General features: G+C 42.6%; 1 protein-coding gene across 1 annotated transcript in view; it reads right to left on the reverse strand.

Annotated features, from left to right (window-relative positions):
- CA8 (carbonic anhydrase 8) overlaps nucleotides 1-21,852 on the reverse strand; it is a 91,532-nt gene that overhangs the window by 39,420 nt on the left and 30,260 nt on the right. The window contains exons 4-5 of the mRNA XM_021688351.2: nucleotides 8,053-8,148; nucleotides 2,122-2,184 (exon numbers count right to left, since the gene is read on the reverse strand). Of these exons, the coding sequence (XP_021544026.1) occupies nucleotides 2,122-2,184; nucleotides 8,053-8,148 (159 nt within the window). The remainder of the gene's footprint in view (nucleotides 1-2,121; nucleotides 2,185-8,052; nucleotides 8,149-21,852) is intronic.

Below are 21,852 nucleotides of genomic sequence, written 5' to 3' on the forward strand. Positions count from 1 at the left end.
TGGTTCAGAGAATGCTTTTGAAATGACCTTCCCCCTGCTACTCTGACCTCAGCTCCTAATCTTGGCATTACAACCTGCCTCCTAAATTCTCATTTTGTTTCATTTGCATTTGGTAACTTGTCTCTAGGATCTATTGTAGATGCTCTCTTCCTGCAGAGAGGGAAAACTAACACCTGAATGAAAATATTCAATTCTATGGGCACCTGGGTGGCTCAGTCGGTTAAACATCTGACTCGGTTTCGGTTCAGGTCGTGATCTCAGGATCCTGAGATCGAGCCCCAAGACAGGCTCTGCATTCAGCATGGAGTCTGCTTGAGATTCTCTCTCCCTCTCCCCTCCAGCTTGTGCTCTCTCTCTCAAATAATCTTTTAAAAAAAAATTCAATTCTAATCAACTTTTATCAAAGTTGTATTTAAATTTCAATAAAATTGGGGCTCCTGGGTGGCTCAGTTGGTTAAGCTACTGCCTTCGGCTCGGGTCATGATCCTGGAGTCCCAGGATCGAGTTCCGCATCGGGCTCCCTGCTCGGTGGGGGGTCTGCTTCTCCCTCTGACCCTCCTGCTCTCATGCTCTCTGTCTCCCATTCTCTTTCTCAGATAAATAAATAAAATCTTTTAAAAATATATAAATAAACAAATAAATAAATTTCAATAAAATTAAAATAAAGAATTTCACTAAAATATTTGTGCCATTGTTCAACAGTCACATTTGCAATCACTATTTTAAACAGTGCCGCTTAAACTGCTCAGGCCCTAGAGGCAAACAGACCTGTCGCAGTAGTTGGAGGTCTCTTGTAAGATGACTCTGTCAATGCAGACATAACAGGGCAAGTTAATGTGTAACCTCTTAGTCTCTTCCTTACTTCTAAGAACTATTTGACACATTAAAGAATCCAGCTTACCTGCTTCCCACCAGCCCCCTGTATTCCATAAAGACGGATGTTGTATGAGCTGAAGCAATAAAAGAAAATTTCTCAACCCATTTCTATTGGACAAATGTCAGTCAAAATACGTCCTTCCCTCTTCTTACCAGCTTTTTGACTAGTCTGTGCTTTCCCTTGGTAGCTGGATTCATTCTAAGCCTGCTCAGGAAATCTATGGTAGATGTTTTTGCCCAGTCCAAGATGCCCTGGGTTTGCGCTGGCCTAGAGCTAATCAGACTTCATTCCCAGATTGATTTTTGGATCAGCCTTGGGTCTTTGAATCTCTGTGCTGTATCTGCAGTAGCCATCCAGGATTAAACTACTGCCCTCCAAGGCCACTCAGATTCAATCGATTCAACGTGAGCGTAAAAGGTACTGGTTACAACAGAACTTGGCTTCCCAGCAAAGGTGGGCTGAATCACTACAGAGTCGTATCAAACTAAATCACCTTCTCTGAGATATGTGATCTTACAGCTTACGTGTACTTGCCTTTTTTCTTTTTTTAACATAAATGCTTTGAAGTATAGTCGCCATAATTTTTGCTTCATTTACGCAACTTTCCTATAACCAATGGGCGTAAGGGGTTAACTCAGCAGGCCTGGGTTGCTCAAAAAGCTGCCTGTCTTGAGGACTGGCCTTGACTGGCTCTGAGGTCTTGGGATATTCTGCCTGGTAAGAGTGTTTTTGTATGCCTGAGGCCTCGGGCCATGCTATACCAGTTGGACCCATAGAGTTTACCCCGACGACAATGTGATTTGTGATGAAGGCTTGGTTTGGCTGGGGCTGGGGGCGGAAAGGATGGAGGCAGGGTAGTGGAGGTCAGTTACACAGACACTGCATGCTCACATAACTGACCCCTCATAAAATCCCTATACACAAAGGCTCAGCTAGGCTTCCCTGGCTGGCCACACTTCACATGCGTTGTGGCACATCACTGCCGAAAGATTTAGGTTCATCCCCACGTGATTCCACTGGGAGGGCGCAGCTGGAAGCTTGTGCCTGGTTTCTCCTGGACTTGGCCCCACGAACGTTTGCACTGTCCTCGTTTTTGATCTGTAGCCTTCCTCTGTCATAAACCACAACCATGAGAGTAACAGCTACTCTATGAGTCTCCTTGGAGTGAATCATCAAATCTGAGAGTGGTCTTGGGGTCTGCTTTCATAACCAGTATTTTTATTTTCTTTTAAATAAAAACTTACCTTGTACTGGATATCCTGGAGTATTTCAGTCACAGCCTTCAAGCCTACGTGCTCTTTTCCTATCTGCAATACATAAAGCATAAACCATACCACAACCATCTTTAAATAGTTTGCTTTCATCCAAAAGAACTAACAGAAAGTGAAGCTCAAGTCTACCTGAATTTCCTTCTCAGGGAATAAGTAAAATACCTTTTCATTAATAACCAGGTCAGCACCTACATAGAGAAATTGAAGTTGTAAGAGAGGCTAGCACAAGAAAGTATTAGTTCTTGGGGCGCCTGGGTGGCTCAGTCGGTTAAGCATCTGCCTTCGGCTCAGGTCATGATCCCAGGGTCCTGGGATCGAGCCCCGCATCGGGCTCCCTGCTCGGCGGGAAGCCTGCTTCTCCCTCTCCCACTCCCCCTGCTTGTGTTCCCTCTCTCGCTGTGTCTCTGTCAAATAAATAAAATCTTAAAAAAAAAACAAAAAAACTTAGCTCTTAGACATTTTAAAGAATTCATTCTAAATTCATCTTGCTGTGTACAGATTATCACCCACTGTGCTATCTGCAGTCGCCCCCTGAACACTGACCCCCGTGCCGTTGAAAATCGCGTATAATGTTTGACTCCCCCAAAAACTAAACTACTAATAGCCTACTGTTGACCAGTATTTTGAATGTGACATGCATTATATGCTCTATTCTCACAATAAAGTAAGCTAGAGAAAAGAAAATGTTATTAGGAAAATCATAAGAAGGAGAAAATACATTTACAGTACTGTAAAAAATCCATGTTTAAGTGGACCCATGCAGCTCAAAGTCATGTTTGTTCAAGGGCCAACTGTATATCAAATGATAGAATACTGCAATGTAAACATTTCAAGGATATTTCTGAATTAAAATTGCTCATCACATTCCAAACCCTTTCATTTTTGCCTCTGGCATTCTAGATCATTGTTATAAAGATTGTACCTGTGCTGGGGACGCCTGGGTGGCTCAGTCAGTTAAGTGTCTGCCTTCGGCTCGGGTCATGGTCCCAGGGTCCTGGGATCGAGCCCTGCTGCATCGGGCTCCCTGCTCAGTGGGGAGCCTGCTTTTCCCTCTCCCTCTGCCCCTCTCCCCACCGCCCCCACTCGTGCTCACTCTCTCTCAAATAAATAAATAAAACCTTTTTAAAAAAGATTGGACATAGGGGCGCCTGGGTGGCTCAGTCGTTAAGCGTCTGCCTTCAGCTCAGGTCATGATCCCAGGGTCTTGGGATCGAGCCCCGCATCAGGCTCCCTGCTCCGTGGGAAGCCTGCTTCTCCCTCTCCCACTCCCCCTGCTTGTGTTCCCTCTCTCGCTGTGTCTCTCTCTGTCAAATAAAATTTAAAAAAAAAAAAAAAGATTGGACATAATCATATAATCACCATTTTATTCTTACACACATCAGAATATGCTGTTCACAGATTTCTACTTTAAAACATTATATATCATTACACATTTTTAGTGTAAAAAATGCTCCAAAGAATGTGAGGTTTCAAAAGAAATTTGACATTAAGTATTCTTGACTTTAACTTTAAAAATTATAAACGCCATCTGATTTCCACTTTTCAACCGGGTTTCAACGGTCCATGATAATGGAGGACAGTAACGACAGGAGGTAATTTAAAATCCGAGATAAACAATGTTATCATTTGCTTTTTCTCTTCTGCACAAATTTGTGCAGGATGACCTACAGGAGTGAGGAAAGCTGTCAACATCTCCACATTCCCAGTTTCTCGCCATGTGTACCACATGAGAAATATGCCAGGTGAAAGGGCATCAGAGAGCAAAGAAAAGAGACAAGACACTTACATAATCTAAGACAGGCCAATCGGTTCAAAAGAGTCAAGACTTCAACTATTTCCCAAGTGTCTGCCATTCCTCAGACAGGCTTTAAAGATGCAAAATGAATTCTCTAAAGTTAAGAAAATAATACTTCAGGCAAGTGCACGCGTTGAGTGCAGAAGCCTGGGCCCGATCTTCGGGGCAACCGACCTCCCTTCGCTGTACTGGTTTAACCGCAGAAGAGGACATGGACCGTCCTCATTCAATTAATATCACCCATTATTACCCTCACTCAGAATGCCCAAACAGCATCAAATACAATTTTTACATATGTTAGCACTTAACTCTCACGGGCTCCTTCTTCCATTAAGATTCCGTACTTTATGGGCAAGAGTTTTAAATCTGCAACAAACTCCGGCTATTACTCCATCTCTTCCCTTTCCTTCTTTGCCAGATCTCTGTAGGAAGAGGTGATAACCACCAAACAGCAAGTATAGACGCTACTCTGCACAGCTGAGTCCCCCAAATCCTAGAGCAGGCCAGGTGACAACACAGCCTGGTACCAGGAGTCTGCCAAGAACCACAAGACCCATTACCTCCTTACCGCTCACCATCCAAAAGGCAACCCGTCAGCCCTGCCCGGCCCTGGCCATGTGCTTTTCCATTTCTCACTCGAACCTCACCTCATTGCCGTTGTGCCCTCTGCAACAGGGTGCCACCACCTGCTGGTCTGTGTGAACCCCTCAGGGCTGCTCAAGGCCCAGCTCTCCCGGGCCTTCCGAGTGGACGCTGTGCAGTCTCCCCCAGAGACAGGGCTGAAAGCTGTGGTCAGTGCCCTGCGGGTACCCTCCGATGCATACTCTGACCCACAGGCACAAAGGCCGTCCTCCGAGTGGACCATCCTCCTCAGATACTACCATGCTCTCCTTGTGGCGAAGTTCAACTGTCGCCAAGTTTTTTAAAAAACGACCCACTGGTCACTCCCCTGTCATCATCACCTCCTGCTGCCACTACGGAGGACTTCCAACTCCCTGGAATGCGTCTTCACCCCTCAGCCCATGGCTATCAGCCCCCTTCCACCTCAGCACCCATCCTGAGAACATTCCCTGAATTTGTTTTCACTCCAAAAACTTCAACTCCGAAAACCATTCCCTCTGACCCCAACTTCTCATCCATGCAGCTTTTTTTTTTTTTTAAAGATTTTATTTATTTATTTGACAGAGAGAGAGAGACAGCAAGAGAGGGAACACAAGCAGGGGGAAGTGGGAGAGGAAGAAGCAGGCTTCCCCCGGAGCAGGGAGCCCAATGTGGGACTCGATCCCAGGACCCTGGGATCATGACCTGAGCCGAAGGCAGACGCTTAACGACTAAGCCACCCAGGCGCCCCCTCATCCATGCAGCTCTTACCCTCTCTTCTCTCTCTCGCCATTCACTGATCTGAGGAGCCACGGCTCCGAGGAGCCTCTTGGCTTTGTCTCTTTCCCTTCCTACCTACTGAATGACACCTCTCCAACCATCCTCAATTCTCTAATCCCTGTGTCCCCCCCAAATCATCTGCTCTGCAAAGAGATCAATGCAACAATTTGCGAGAATTTCCTACTCTTCTACTTGGATAGAGAACAATCCACAAGATCTTGTCCTGCACCATCTATGATGTTCAGTCATAAGTGGGTCTCCCACACTGACTGTCAAGTCTATTATCATTCCCCTCCCGGGCTATTTCAAAACCCAATCCCACACCCATGCTTCCCTTGCTCTAGAAATAATTCTGCTTGGTATGTCTCAGAGATAATGAAGGTCATCAGGCATGAGCTCCTCTAACTTCCTGCCTTTCTTCACCTTTTTTTTTTTTTAAAGATTTATTTATTTGAGAGAGCGAGAATGAGAGAGAGAGAGCACATGAGAGGGGGGAGGGTCAGAGGGAGAAGCAGACTCCCCGCCGAGCAGGGCTGCCTTTCTTCACCTTTAAATCCATCCCATTTCTACCCACTCTTTCTTCCTGACCCTCTGTTTTGGAGAAAGGGTGGGTGCCCCCTGGTCTCTGAGGTTAGTCTAGCCACAAAAGCTCTCCATCCTGCATTCTATCCTCTTGTCTCCTCCTCTTATACATCAAGTATCCCTTTTTTTGCCAGTATTTTTAAACTCTGCATCTGCACTAGTGCTTTTTGCTCAGAATAAAAATACAGGCAGATCGCAGATCTTGAAATGAAACAAACAGAGAACATTCCTGTACATCAGCATGAGTTATTACCCCATCTGTCTTTCTTTTCTTGAGCCACGCTGCTTGAAAGGGAAACCTACGCTCACTGCCTATGCTGACCCCCTCCCATTTTCCCACTCCTCCTGCCGAAGTGTGAGAGCCCCAGATGGACTTCAGTCCCTCTCCTCTTTGCTTCGGTGGACACTCCTCATCAGTTCTTCTTTCCTTCATGAAACTCTTCTCTCAGTCTTTCTGTAACTTTACTCTCTCCTAGATAACCAGAATCTCTCCTTACAGCAAACTCAGGGAAAGTTAGAACCAGTGCGCATACTCGCAAGCTTCCCCAGGCCTACAACAATGAGCTTCTTCCTGGAATACTGATGCTGGTTCCCGGAGTCCTGGCTTTCAGCCGAGTGCTCTATTAGTCCACGCCACCTGTCCTATGCTAAGGATCAGTTAAGTGAAAATATTCTCATATTTAACTCCATTCACAAATATTTGTTGAATACCAACTCCAGAGATGAAACAAACATGCTTACTTCCCTTCTAGAAATGACTGCTCAGGTATTTGTATTATTTTATTTCACTCTTATTTTTTAATAACAAGACACTGCCTTCTACTTCTATTGCCTCAACTTCTCAAATTTGGGTGCTTTATTAACTTTTTCAGGTTACAAAAATGGATTTCAATAGTTACTACTTTAGTACATTAGAGATTATCAAAACATTTTTACCGATACCTTGATACCATAATTTTATTCTACTTATACAATGCAGTTATAAAATAGAAGAAATACAGGGCCCTGCCTGTTAAAAAAAAAAACAAAAACAAAAAACCATGAAGTAAACAGTAAGAAGGTTCATTTAAAACTGTAAGAATTTGCTTTTAAATTCTATGACATGTGTCATACTTTCAAGATACTGATCTTAAAATATTAAAAGGCTAAAGCCAGATGGCTGCTTCCAAACATCAACAGACAAATACCTGAGAGAGAAATTTACAATGGAAAACTGTTGTGCTTAATAATACTACTGAAATATATATGACACAAAAAAGGCAGGTTTGTGAAGGCCCCGCTGTCTTCGGAAAATTAAGTTACTAACGATCACTGGGCTAATGTGACGCTCAGGTACCACGTTCTCCAAAAGGCAGCCGAGAACCACGCAGAACTGCAATTACAGCAGTGGTTTCTGGTCTTGACGGTGACACCATATCTGTGTGTGTCTGTGACCGGTGACTGACCTCTCTGGCCCTTAGTTTCTCTTCTGTAGGATGGGGAAGGAGAGAGCAGAGTCTCTTCTACCTCTTAATCTTTTAGGACATCCAACAGATGACGAGACAAAGTTAAAAGATCCACGGGGGGAGAACTAGATTAAATTTTTACTTTTGAAAGTATGTAGTCTGAAAATTAATTTAATTAATATCCTGTGCCCACCACGAGCTCAAATCTAAACTTTATATTGACTGTATCCACCAAGATCTTCGCCAGTCTTATTTCATCAGTGTTTTTCTATCGGACACTTCAAATCATCTTGGACTGAAAATTATTAATAACAAAGAGCTAAAAGAGTCTACTACATGATTACATCGTCGATTTTTCTTCGATTTCACAGCAAGCCAGGGTCCAAAAACATTTTCTAAAATCCTTTTTCATTAATAAAATGAACTTTGCCTTCAGGACATCTTCGACATCATTTCTCCAAAGACCCTGAAGGCCAGTTGGAAGAAAATGTCTACTGACTAAATGAACCATCTTCTACCAATGACTATGGCTGCCCTCTTACGAGCCAGAAAAATCAAGTGTTCTCTTTTCAAATTACCTGTGTTCTCTGCACAGGAGTTTAAAAAAGTAATAAAATTGAGAGAGCACACAAAATATTCTGCAAAGGAATCAGAAATAAGCATCCCTGAACAATACAACAGTCACGACAGGGGATGATTTACCTGAACAAACAAAGCAATGATGGCAATGCCATGTGGCTTCCCCACGGCCTCATCAATACTGCCAAACAGGGTGGAGTTCCAGTGGATCAGATGGAGCTGGGTAAACAACAGACAAGTCGCTTCGTTAGTAATGCATTTCTAGTGAGAACCACAAAGATAGACCAACTTCTCCTTAATTGTTATCTGTTACATCTCTATGGTACCACATGCAACAAAAGTAGCCCAAATAGGCACACACAGACCACTTCTTTAATCCAGGTTCTCTGTAGGAGTTCCTTTCTTCTTATTTCTGAACAGAGGCAACGCTCAGTGGGTCGCAGCCTCTTGAGTTCCACTTTAGTGCTAATCAGGAGCACATCTAAGGACACTGGCAGATTGCACATTGATTTAGTTGCTTTTCCTTAAATGCCATCCCCTCTGGTTCTCGAGAGGACAAAACTTCGGGTCTGGGCACAAACACCAGCACTCATTCCAGGTATCAGTACCTGCAAAATCACATACTGTGTCACCTGGTATTTCCATCAAAAATAAGACAAAGCCGGCCTCAAATTCTGGTAAATTATTTCAACTCTCTAAGGATATACAGAGATAGCACCCTGTAATGCTGTATCTTCTTAAAGTCATGGTAATATAATGAATGTTGATGTAGAGCTCTAAAGGAAGGCCATTTCCTGCACCGGAGATAAAATTTTATCTGTGAAGGAATGACAGACAATGCTCTAGAGGACTCCCGCACTCCTGGCTTCATAAAGCTTTGTAGCTTTCAAGTTTATCTAGAATATGTACTTGCTCTTACACCACTGATAAAACACTTGCAAGAAGCCAAATTCAATTCCCCGGTTTAAATCAAATGCCCACTGAGGGTCTTAGTAAAACAGTAGCTAGGTAAACCTTCTGCCTAGAATGCTATCTTCATCATTATAGCTTTTAATCAAGTTATAATTACTTACCATGTTAAAACACTGTCTCGTTTAAAAATCAGTTCTGATCCAAAAGGACAGAGCTAAAATTCAATCACGATGTCATTTTAGCATCCATATTAAAATGTGAAGGCAAATCATCACGGGAATAGTCACCGACTTGCTTTTTCTACCTGCTGAGTTTGTCCTACTAGAATTCAAGATTATAAAGCTGACCGCTAGAGGGAGGTAATGAAGTCCTCTGCCTATAATAGAAACGGGAACCGAGAAAAAGACCACATTCAAGGCCAAGCTAGGACAGACCATGAAAAACCAACATGGACCACGACTGCCCAGTAAATGCAACTGTCAAGGCACTGCCTTTGAGAAAACAATGCTCTATAACGTTTCAATTAATAATGAAAGACAGACCAATTTTAATCTTTCCTCTTCTGGCTCCAACAATAGCTGGAGTCCCAGTGGTACAGATAAGTGTACAGTGTACAGATAAGAACCCACTGCCTTAATTAAATAAAGAAGGCCCAAGGTTGAAAGCTGTTTTTATTCGGCAAATCACAGAGTTCAAATGAACGTCTTTTTCTCACTTCTCATAGCAACGTTACAGAGTATTTTTTCTGAAACCAAACAAGCCAAAAAAAAAAAAAAAAAGGCTGGTTTCTTTTTGTGTTTCGCCTTGCCACTCCTTATAACTCAGCAACATCATGTACTCACACGTGATCTTCAACACCTGCTTCACGGTCTTTTTGTGTTTTAAAAATTGAGGGTCCCCACGCCATAAGTGCATGCTGCACAAGGTGACTTTGTTTCAGAGAGTGAGTTTACAGTGAAGAAACGGGACAAATGCTACCTGGACCAGGGGAGCAAGGTCGGCATCCACAGTCATCAGTCGTGTTGACAGCGTGCACCCTGGACAGGATGTGCTGAAAATGACATGTTACCCCCGTGGTCTTCCCCCCAGTAACCTATAACCCCAGTCTAATCATGAAGAAAACATCACAGGGATCTCAGTAGAGGGACAGTCTACAAAATACCTGACCGGTACTCCTCAGAACTGTCAAGGTCAACAGAAACCAAGAAAGCCTAAGAAAATGTCAGTGACAAAAGGGGCCTAAGGAGACATAAGAACTAAATGTAACATAATATCATAGGTGAGCTCTTACAACACAGAAAAGAAGTTAATTTAAAACTAAGGAAACTGAATAAAATTCAGACTTCATGAAGTACAGATTTCGGTCCACCAATTCTAACAAACATAACATGCTAAGGTAAGATGCTAATAACAGGGAAACTAGGTATGGGTTATATGGGAACTTCCTGGACTATCTCCACAATCTTCTAGAAATCTAAAAGTGCTCTAAAAAAAGGGAAATGTTGACACCTCGGCCAACCCAAGCTAAAAACGGGTAACTGGAAGATCGCTAAGACTCTTGTGTGACTAGCACATAACACAGAATGAACTAACCAGAGAACCTCTACCACCTGCTGCTCATTCTACCACCTGGGTCTTAGCGGGTCAGTGGCAGAAGAGATTTTTCCCTCACAATCAACATGGGACCCAAGACTGGGAAACACAGTCCTGTTCTGGTACTTACTGGAAACCCTCTTCGCTTGGAGGCTCTTGCTCTCACTTTAAGACCAAACATCATTAGAGATCCTCTTTCCATACCTTTAGAACGTGGTTAATTCAAGGACCAGGCAAATTTCCAACACATTCTGGAAATCAGCTATAACCCAGCAGTAGTAACTTCGCTGCATGACCCACTAACATAACGCTCCACATTTCCACAGCCTCTCTGCTTCAGCTCACTCTGTGCTCCCCGAGTCCTTCCTCACTCCACCTGCATTAGTGTGCTAGGGCCACCATAACAAAGCCCCACAGACTGGGTGGTGCAAACAACAGAAATGTATCTTCTCGAAGTTCTGGAGGCTGAAAGTCCAAGAGCAAAGTGTCAGCAGGCTTGGTTTCTTCCAAGGGCTCTTTCTTCGTCTTGTAGATGGCTACCTTCTCCCTCTGACCTCACATCATCTTTCCCCTGTGTGTGTCTGTGTCCAAATTTCTTCTTCTTATATAAAGACACCAGTCATACTGGATGAGGGCCCACCCGAACCACCTCATTTTAGCCTAATTACCTCTATAAAGATCCTGTCTCCAAATATGGTCACATCTTGATGTGGCAGGAGTTCAGACCTCAACATATGAATGGGGGGAGGGGAGGCGCAATTCAGCCCATCACACTATCTAGCTCACCCTTTCCTCTCTCCCCACCTTAATGAAAGTTTTTTCAGGTCTCGAAAGCTTGAACTATTCGTATCGACTTCTGCTCTCCTACAGCCCCCTCCTTATTCCTATCATCTTATACTTTGCCTTGTATTAGTCTTGATTCTATCTCATAAAGCAAAGCCATAGTGATGGGAAATTACCATTGCATATGAAGAACTAAAAGTACCTCTGAGGGTAGCTAGAGCGTATGTACGTCTGACTGTGACAGGAAAGATGAGGCTGGAAGTTAGAGGGGTTCGGGTGGCACAGAACTTTAAATGTTATCGTAACTGTATTTTGGGGAACACTAAAAAATATATTAGCACAGTGACTATTATTATTACTTATGCTGCTTAGAATCAAATTTGCCCATGCCAGCGTCCGTCCTTCTAAAGTCCTATGGCAGTATGAGGGTAGAAAAGTAGTGGAAGATGGGACACAGGAGGCTGGAAGATAAGCTAGAAGGATATCACAAAAGCTCCAGCTGAAAGATCATGCCAGACGTGCATGATGGCTCATTTCATGGGTCAACATGGCTAGGCTATGGTGCCCAGCTGTTTGGTCCAACACCAGTCCAGGGGCACCCGGGTGGCTCAGTCGGTTAAACGTCTGCCTTCAGCTCAGGTCATGATCCCAGAGTCCTGGGATCGAGCCCCGCGTCGGGCTCCCTGCTGAGCAGGGAGTCTGCTTCTCCCTCTGCCTGGTCTGCCTGCCGCCCCCCCTGCTTGTGTGCTCGCACTCTCTCTCTCTGACAAATAAATAAAATCTTAAAAAAAAAAAAAAAAAAAACAGTCTAGATGTTGCTGTGAAGGTACTTTTTAAAGATGTGATAACACTTAAGTCAGTAGACTTTTAATAAAGAAGATTAATCCCCATAATGTGGGTGGGCTTCATCCAATTAGTTGAAGGCCTATGAGAAAAGACTGAGGTCCTCTGAAGAAGAAGAAATACTAACCCCAGATTATAACATACAAATTCTGCCTGAGTTTCCAGTCTGTGACCTGCCCTGCAGATTTTGGACTGGCCAGTTCCTGCGATCTCATGAGCCAGTTCCTTAAAACAAATCTTAGTTTCTCTTTCTGTCTCAGATATGTATTCTCAATATATAGTTTCTCTGGAGAACCCTGATCAATACACAGGTTGTAGAGACAAATGAACAAGCAGAAAGTGTGACGACAAATGAACAAGGAGAGAGTGTGAAGAAAATGGAGGTTTAAATATGAACAAGACTAGTAGCCATAGGAATAAAGCCAAAGGACTCTAACAATTAAAGTGACAGTATTTGGAATTTCCTCTCCTAAGCCTAAGTGGAGTTCCAGTAGGGAAGGGGGACAGAGGGACGAAACAATCCACAGATGATCAGAAAATACATACCAGAACTTCTGCTCATTTATTTCTGTCCTTTTTAAAATTTCAGTTTCCCTATGCCTCACAAAATAATTATATGTACAGAAAAAGATCTAGATCAAATACATATGAGGATCAAATACATATGAGTGCATGAATATAATTTATTACTGAATATACACAATAGTGAGGATACGTGCTCCAAAATCCGCTGAGGGACAAAGGAGTTTGAACGGAAAGGCGTAGGACACTTGAGAACATGGTTTAGAAAATGAGGAAGCAGCCCATCCAGTCAAAGGAAGGCTTTGGTAGAGGTCCAAGCAGTTCTTATCAGTCTAGGGAGCTTGGAAGCTAACTTCAAAGCCTAACAACAGTAGACGCAGGCTCTGGGGTGTGTCTGGTCCGTGGTACACTACAGAGCGCAGAGGCGGGGATGCTGGGCACTTCTGCAACTCTGTTGACAAATTCTGAGAGGCAACATGCTCCCACAAAAGGTCTCTGAGCTAGCAATGAAGTCCTGGATTCTTGGTTCGGTTCACGGCTCTTTAGCTCTGTGAACTTCTCAAGTCACTAACTTGTCTGAGCATCAGGATCTGTAACATAAGGAGGGCTGTGTCTTCCCAGCTGGGCTTCTTCACACCTCTCTCCGCCCGCCCAGAGTACTCTCTTTATTCCTAGATTTCTCTCACGGTTCGCGCTCATTAGCATTAATTATATGCAGGCAGCAAAGACATAGAAGCAGGGTGATGAATTTTGAGAATGGAGAGCAGCTTACTTGAGAGTGAAGCCCAAGTATTTAAATGCCCCTGACCGTTGCTAAGGAGTCTAGGGGTTAGACGGCATTCTCGTTACGTCTGCCGCCTAGACGCACGACGATCCCACTCTGGGCAGCCGCCTCACTCCGTCGGAGTCCGCGGGACTCAAGGTGACTGCAGGCAGGGCTCTGCCTCACCAAGGCCTTCTGGAGCCTGAGCACAAAGCACAGCAGGTGGCAGAGGGCCTGCCTCTTGCCCTCTGAACCCCCACTCCTGCTATGGCTACCAACAACAGTAGTTGAAAAAGAGAGGAGAATTCTTCACCCAAAAACAGGGCAGTTCTCCACTCTCCCTTCAGAGACTCGCCCTCAAAAGACAAAAGGTGCTGGCTTCCTCCCAACGTGGGCATGTCTGAGTAGAAAAAAGTGGTTTTCTCTATCAAAGCCAAGTTTTTCCTCACTTCTTACTGTTCTCCACCCCCCAACCCCACCACTGCCTAACCACGAGGCCTCAAGCTATGTGGCCTCATGTGAGTTAACAACGTACGTATTAGGAGAAATAAGAAAGCAAAGATCCATTATTCCTCTTATCAGCATCATGACCATCATTCCTTCCTATTAAAAGAAAAAAAACACCTGACCATTCGATAACAACCGCAAAGCACCCTTTGATAGTTTCCGAGAAAATCTTGGAGCTTTTGCTGTAGGGCTCACAAATTCAAATTTCCTGCAATTGATTATGCCGCTCTGCCACTAGTACCCGTGAAACGTTAATCTTAATGTACTTAACTCACAGCGATAGATAAATTTGTCCAAAGTTATGAAACTGTGACAAGCCATAGCCTTATAATCACTTATTTGTCACCAAGAAAAGTAAGTTTGAAGATTTCATGGCAGCCTAACAGAAAGCTATCTTCAAGATAAATGAGGTTTATTATTAACATAAATAACACGACAGCATTAAAGTACAAAAGAATGAATCATGAGGAATGGAAAAAGCAGTAAAGGCTGAAAAGGCACTTATGACTCACAAACTTCATTCTCCAGCCCTGTGCACTCATTCGCACAAGTTCTGTGAAATTGCTTATCCTCAGATGCTTGATGGACAATTCCTTTCAAATGGCTTCATGTCAGCTCAAGCTGAGTATCGCTAGAACCGACATCAGCTCCCTTCAAAGGTGCCCTCTTACTGTCTCACCACAGAGCCCCAACCTCCTGGGCTTGAGACCTTGACTCCCCCCAAACCCCTTTATCTCCAACTCACCAACGCCTTTCCTGGCTCCTAATTGTTTGCATTATAAAGCTCAACTGATGTCCATTTCATGCAGCTTTCACCACATTTCCTCTCTTCAAAAATGTCTAATTTGCTTTATTTCCTACCCACACAAGATTAAATTTCTCTAACCCCATCCCTCCCCATCCTATCTCCAAAATACTCAAAACAAGTGAGACTCCTGACCATTCACAACACCCTCCCTATTTTGTTTATGTTCCACTCACTTGGAATGCCATTCCCCATCCTGTCCTGAGACTTATCCAAACTTACCTATCTTCCTGGTCCTCGACAGGCATTTGATAGAGAGACAGACAGACTGAAGACACAGATGATGGGAGATGGAAACAGATACAACTTGAACCAATAGATACGAAGGAAAAGGGATAACTGGGGTTTCCACCATATATCACTTCCCAAAAGAAAGATGAGTTCTCTTGTAGAGAGGAGTTGAAAGTTACATCACAACAGTCCAACTGGTCTCCCATGAGTAAGCAATGCAGAATGAAGAACTACCTTAAGAAGAAAGGCTGACAGTACGGACTACAGATATCTTTAGATATCTAGAGAGAGAGCCTTACAGAGTCCGTTCACCCATGGATCCAGTCACAAAAAAGAGTGACAGAAGGGCAAAGACTGAGCTTTCAGAAATGGTGAGATGAGAGAAGGGGGACTATCAAATATGCAGGAGGAAAACCAGAAAATTCCAAAGTCCTGTTTGGACAAAAGAGAAAAATCCTTCTAGAAGAAATTGTGGTCAACGGTGTCAAGGCTCTGCAACAAAGCCACAAAGAAACAAAAGAAAATGAGGAAAGGAAGAGATTTGGGATTTATTTCTTTTTAAAGATTATTGAGAAGGCAATGCAATCAAATGAAAGCAGCAGAGGCAGAACATAAAGATGTTAGGATAAAACCAGCAGGGCAAGGCCACTCATCCAAGAAGGTGGGCAGGGAGTATCAGAAAACAAATCAAGAGGTAACTACAAGTGAGTGCTAAGTGATTTTTTTTAAATAACGACAAACTGTATGCTTGAGTTTAAGTAAAAGTCACCTTTGCCTTTAGTATTCTTTTAATCTATTCTTTCAATGGACAAAAGTAAAACCTGAGAGAATCACAAACTGCTGTAAGTTTTGATAAATCAGAAGTATTCCATGCACCTATGAACTCACATGCAATTGCACCTAAAAACCATTTTTCTGCCAAACTATAGTCATCGAGAACTTTCCTCTGAGCTGGGCCACTACCTATCATAGATTCATCAAGAAAAGATCCTGGTACCTAGGTGCTGATTTTTTGCTCAACTGCTTCCCTTAGTCCCAAAGAAATTCAACGATGGAGAGCTGCAGCCCATCTCCCACCAGATTCTGAGTTTCAAAAGCCAAGAATGTCACCTCACCCACGCTCCATCACACTCCAAAACACCCATTATCAGAACACTCGGGAAGAGCTATGAAATGAGAAAAAGGAGAAGAAAAGATAATGTCTCGGCTACAGTTAACACAGAGATGGTTGAAACAAAGAAGACATTAAGTATTCAAATTTTAAAAAGAACGGGAAACTGGAAGTGAAATGTTTTGAGTAACAAAGTGGGAGCAATAATTAAGTGAAAAAGAGCAGAAAAAGCAGCCCCTCTCTACAGATCCACTCCTCCTTAGATGAAGCAGATAAACTGAGATTTAGAGTGTATTCTTTTCAGGTGCTGCTGTACTTTAAGATGTCATGGTCAATATATTATGCAGCTATTACTCAGAGAAGGACATCCAAGGTGCAGACAGATATAATAGTGACAAAGCGCTGTAAAGCATGAAATGGAAAATAAATTATTCGAAATTCTATCTCTGACTGTCACTTACTGGTCATGTTTGCCTAAACTTAATTATGTATCCTCTTACGTAGGTAGAAGAAAATAGGAGGGTCTGTTAAGACATCTCAGAGCAACTTCATCTATTAATATATTAATATCAAAAGCTATTTATAGTGTTCTTAGGGTTCGGAATGGTCAATTCAAAAGGCACTGGAGTTCTCTGTAATTTCTAAAAAGATTTTTTTTCAAAGCAGAATGACCTCTTTGAATGCTAATTTCCTTTTGTTTGCTTTGATGCTGCTGTCGTCTTCGAAAGAGAGCATTTTAATACTGTTAAGGCTCTTCTCTCAAAAACAGAAGCTTCCTTCAGGAAATTCACTAGGAAAGGTTGGAAAAGGCTTGTTGGAGCAGTCATGAATCAAAGAAAACAAACATATTGTTTTGAATTAATTTCTATTGAATGTAAGAGCAAAAGCAATTAAAACAAATTCTTTGACATTGGCTTCTTTGCTTTCCAAGAAATATCCCCCATCTTCTTTTTAGTTCCCTGTCTTATTTTATTAAAAAAAAAAATCTGAATTGTGGGTTATGGGCTGCAATTAACTTGCCATAACTGAAATTCTCTATATTTCATTTGTTATTCTATAAAATAAAGGCGGCTAAGGGATGTCAAAGGGTCTTGGTGTTATAGAACAGAAGTCATGTATAGACTGCCTCTGTTTGCTCTGTATGGTGAATCAGTAAATAATGTCTGTGTTCTTTCCTCACTGCCCCCAAATAAAAAACACATTTGACACGAGTTCTGAAAGGATGGCAGCATTCAACAAAACATTTACGGAGCACCAGTAATCCCTGGGCTTTAGTGTTCACTGCTTTCAACACTGGAAACACAAAGACCTCAAATCCTTTTATAATACAGGGTATGAATAAATAAAAATATAAAACTTCTAATTCAACGGAAGGAAAAGATGAGTGAAAGGGGTCAGTTGCAATGTAAATTACGGAGGATGCTTTGGGTGTCTGATTTTTTTAATGTGTTCTGATGTGTGACATTCTCCACCAGGCGCTGCTCATTACAAACATGACCTCACTTCAATCCTCACTATCTAATGACCTCTTCCTAATGACAGATGCTAGGACTGCCACCAACGCCCCATCTTGACAAGAAGGGAACGGAGGCACAGAAGGCAGAGTAGCCATCCAGGGTCACACAGCTAACAAGCGACAGAGCCAGGAGGTGGCCCAGGCGGTGGGGCTCCACCCTTCCGTGGCAGCTCTGTACTCCCAAGAGGCAAGGCAAGAGAAGACCGATCAGGATCAGGGCAGGTTTCGCAGCGTACTGTTCACACAGTGCGTGGAGGAATGACACACAACGTTCTCTCTTGAGACAAGAAAAACCAGGGAGAAAGAATGAAGGGTGTACAAACCAAGAAACGGCTAGCAATCCAGTCACGCCGTGCCTGATGCCAGCAGCACACGGTGCCAAGGCGCACACCTGCTGTGAATGAACACTTACTCACTCTGAGCTCCCGGGGGAACTACCTGAGCTCTAGGAGTCTCTGCTATAGAAGAGAGATCGTACTATCTACCATTTAAGGCCCTTACAAGGGCAAGAGATACGACATGGAAAGCTTCTGGAAAATGTCAACAAAGTGCTGGCTAGAGCCAATGAGAGTGCGGAGAAGCAGGAGGTGCCAACAGAAAGATACTGTATGAAAACTGCATTAAAAGTCTTGGAAAACAAAGGTATGCCCATCTACCTTTTCTTTTGGTTATTTTCTTATTATGCTGCTGAACTCACCTATTTATTGTCCTCAAGGTTAAAAGTAACTACTAAGTTTTTCCATTATAGAAAGCTGGATCATTTCTATCAGAGTCGCAAAATTCAAATGCCTCTGGGAAGCAGGCCGATCAATGAGGGAAAGCACGTGATGAACAGGGAGGGGGAGAGCTAGGAAAAACATCCTCTTGCCTCTTCTCTTCCCATTGAGCATATTGCTGTTGGATGATCCTATACACTCCCAGGACTTCCCTGGCCATCTAGATGGCCATGATTCCAAAATCAACATCTTTCACCAAAATCTGCCCTGAGTCCATCTCCCTTTACTAAACTGCCTACCGAAATATTTTTAAATTAGCTTTTCATCATTGAAGTCCCTCCACCACTCCACAGAGCTGTGTCCCCCTCTTTGCTCCTAGCTCTGTTAACGGACCTAAACCAGAAATCTCTTTCATCATCTTCTTCCCTTACAAACAACCAAGAGGTATGTCCTGCCATTTTCTACCTCCTTAAAATCTCCCACCTCCATCCACTGGACTTATTCCCATGAGCAATTCCTTAGTTTAAGATATCTGTAATCTACTGCTAGAATTAAGGCCCAGGTCTCTTAACTAATCTCCATGCCTCCAAAGTTGGCATTTCAAATTCATTCCTCACCTTGCAGTTATATGGTGCAAATCTTATCATGTCACCCTCCTTAGGAAAGCTCATTCAAGGCTTCTTACTGCTCCCAGGGTACAGCCCACACTCTTTAATATGTCTTTCTATAATCTTCCAAAGTGTGCCGGCTTTATTATATATTAACTGTTTCACATATGTTGGTGGTAACAATAACAGTAATAAGCTCTTTTTAGTAGTAAGAATACACATAAGACGATTTTAATTGGGCTTAAAATTCAACACTATTTCATTTCTCTGTAAAATACCTCTGTCAATTTTCATATTCCAACTTTATATACCTAATACATTGCCTATTAACCTAATTTTCAGGAAATACATTTTAAATCCAATTACAGTATTCAAAATATTACAATTCACAATAAAATGCATTTATCTGACAACGTTAAAGAAACTCCATTTTAATCCTCACTGTACCTGAAAAGGTACTTGTCTGTTAACACAGCACACTCAGAGGCTTTCACTTTTACTTTGTGAATTGCAATTATCTAGAGCAAAAATCAGAATCATTTCGGTAGAAATATGAGAAGGCATATATTGTAGAGGGAAAAGAATGGTACTCAGTCTGAGTCTCAGCCATTACCGACGTACCTGGGGCAACTTATTTAACGCCTCTTGACCGGATTATCCAACTGAAAAATACACATAACATCTACCTCTAAGGGATATTTTAATGATTAAATAAGATATGGCACATGCCTGGTGCATGGGTGGTCTTCAGAAGTATTAATGCTTGTCTCCACAATTCCCTGAGGACTGCAGGAAAATGCACCTTGCATTAACTCCATGGACATGAGATAATGCAAGGGACATAAAACTTTCCAACAATAACAAAAATCTTGTATCCTCGAAATATTCTGAGAAGAGTGAACTCTGACAGGCTAAAGAAATAAACGTATACATAGAAATGCATGTCACAGATTTTCACAAAAACATTCCCCCCACCAATAGAGGAATTTCCCCCTGGCTCTACAACCAGATGAAAACGGAGAATTGTCGTAATCCTCAAGACAAAAAGCTCTGCAAAAATCTACACCTATGTTTTTCCCACAAAGTACTTCCTTATTTACATAAGTTTTGTAATTTACTTTAAAGTCGTAACAAACTAATCCAACTCACTTGTTGCTCAAGAGAGTTGCACAAAGAACCATTCTTCAAGCAAACTCACTAAACCACATCAATTCTAGTGCTAACCGAAGGGGTACCATGTTTCCCTGAAATGTGTTAAGCCTCTCCTGCTAACACAGGAGCAATGCTACAGGGAGCCAAATGCGAATCAAATTATTTTAAAGGGCCTTCTAGAAAGCCGGGTTGTAACCTACTACTGACCTCAAACATGGAGTCCAAGTTTCTTTTCAATACCGTGACAAGGTAAAGTATCACTTTGCTTGATTGAGATGGAACTTGTACCAAAACAGGTCGAATTAAAAAAGGTCAAACTAGGAACAGGAAAGGCATGAATGGGTGTGACCCAGAAAAGGCACAACAATTCATATAGGAAATTTAACCTACGTTTATATGGCAGCGCACTTCAATTTTGTATAGCTCACACTGACTTAGGGGAAAAACATTTCTAAGACAAGATGATCACACTTGGCACATAGTCCAAAATGAATCATCACCAATGACCACAGTGCTTCCAATGTTCAGAGGGCAGATATGGGAAAGCCAATTAGGAAAGGAGATCCTTACCTAGGGCTGAATTTGCCTACTGATGGGGCCTGTCTCTCCAGGACTGACCAGAGTCTCTGTTTTATGACACTTACTCCCCTGGTCCACAGTCACGGTTGTCAGACCAGTACTTTTACTGGACTCCTCAAGACCTTTATCATCTTGGCTATCCAAAACCACTCAAAAAAACGACAGAAATTCTAACAGAAACAAAATTTTTTTTTCCAGAAGTCTTTAGTATAGGTAGAATACTTGTTTTATTTCTTTTTGAGGATTTTATTTATTCATTTGAGAGAGAATGAGAGAGAGAAAGAGAGCCCGGGGGGGCCAGAGGGAGAAGCAGACTCCCCGCTAAGCAGGGAGCCCGATGCGGGACTCGATCCCAGGACTCATCATGACCTGAGCCGAAGGCAGTCACCCAACCAACCGAGCCACCCAGGCTCCCAGAATATTTGTTTTAGACCAGTGAAATGTATCAGTAAGTAAAACTGTATTTTTGTGTGTACATGCAGTCTTAGAGATGGGCCCCTTAGAAAAGCAAGGACCCCTCCTTGCTTGACAGTAACATAACCCAGAACATAATTTTGCTATCTAAAATTATTCTACAGGTGTAGAGTTACTTTATTACCTTTGCTTTTACAGAACACCATATGTGAGATTTTTAATTAACTTGCAGCTAAGCCTTAAACAAGAATGAAAATTTAATGGAAACCCTGTTTCTGTGGGGAAAATGGTAACTACTTTATAGTGGGCACTCCCCAGCACATTTTCAATAAGGCACTGTGATGAAGGTAAGAGTGAGGACTCACTACCCTGTACAAAGGTCGACATTCAATTTATTATAGCACGCCTAATGAAAATGTAATGTTAGAAAAATACAAATGAAAATGAGAAAAGCATAATCACTATAGAACATATTTATTGAGGACTTACTATATTTAGCTAAACTGAAAACCAAAGGCCTGTTAAATTTTGAAAATAATTCCAGAAGAGGTGTCTTGTGGGGCAAAAAGCCACTTTTCTGGTAGTCCTCTATTTGGTCTGAATGTATGTTCCTACTTTCAGCAGACACAACCAAATTCCACTTGCCATCTGTTCCCCTATCCTACCCTCCATGCAGACAGAACCTCAATTGCATATACGTATCAGGAGGCCAAGTGCTTATGGGAAGGCTAGACCACCCCCCTCAGCCCCACAGGGTGAACCTGATTAAGCTAAGAATTACAGCCTTGTCATTGACCTTGAAATGACTGTGTCAGGAACGTGCATGTACAGAAACTCTGGACAATGATACGGGAGGGGAATTCTGACT

This window comes from Neomonachus schauinslandi, chromosome 4 (assembly GCF_002201575.2).
Source record: "Neomonachus schauinslandi chromosome 4, ASM220157v2, whole genome shotgun sequence".
In the NCBI taxonomy this organism is placed as follows: domain Eukaryota; kingdom Metazoa; phylum Chordata; class Mammalia; order Carnivora; family Phocidae; genus Neomonachus; species Neomonachus schauinslandi.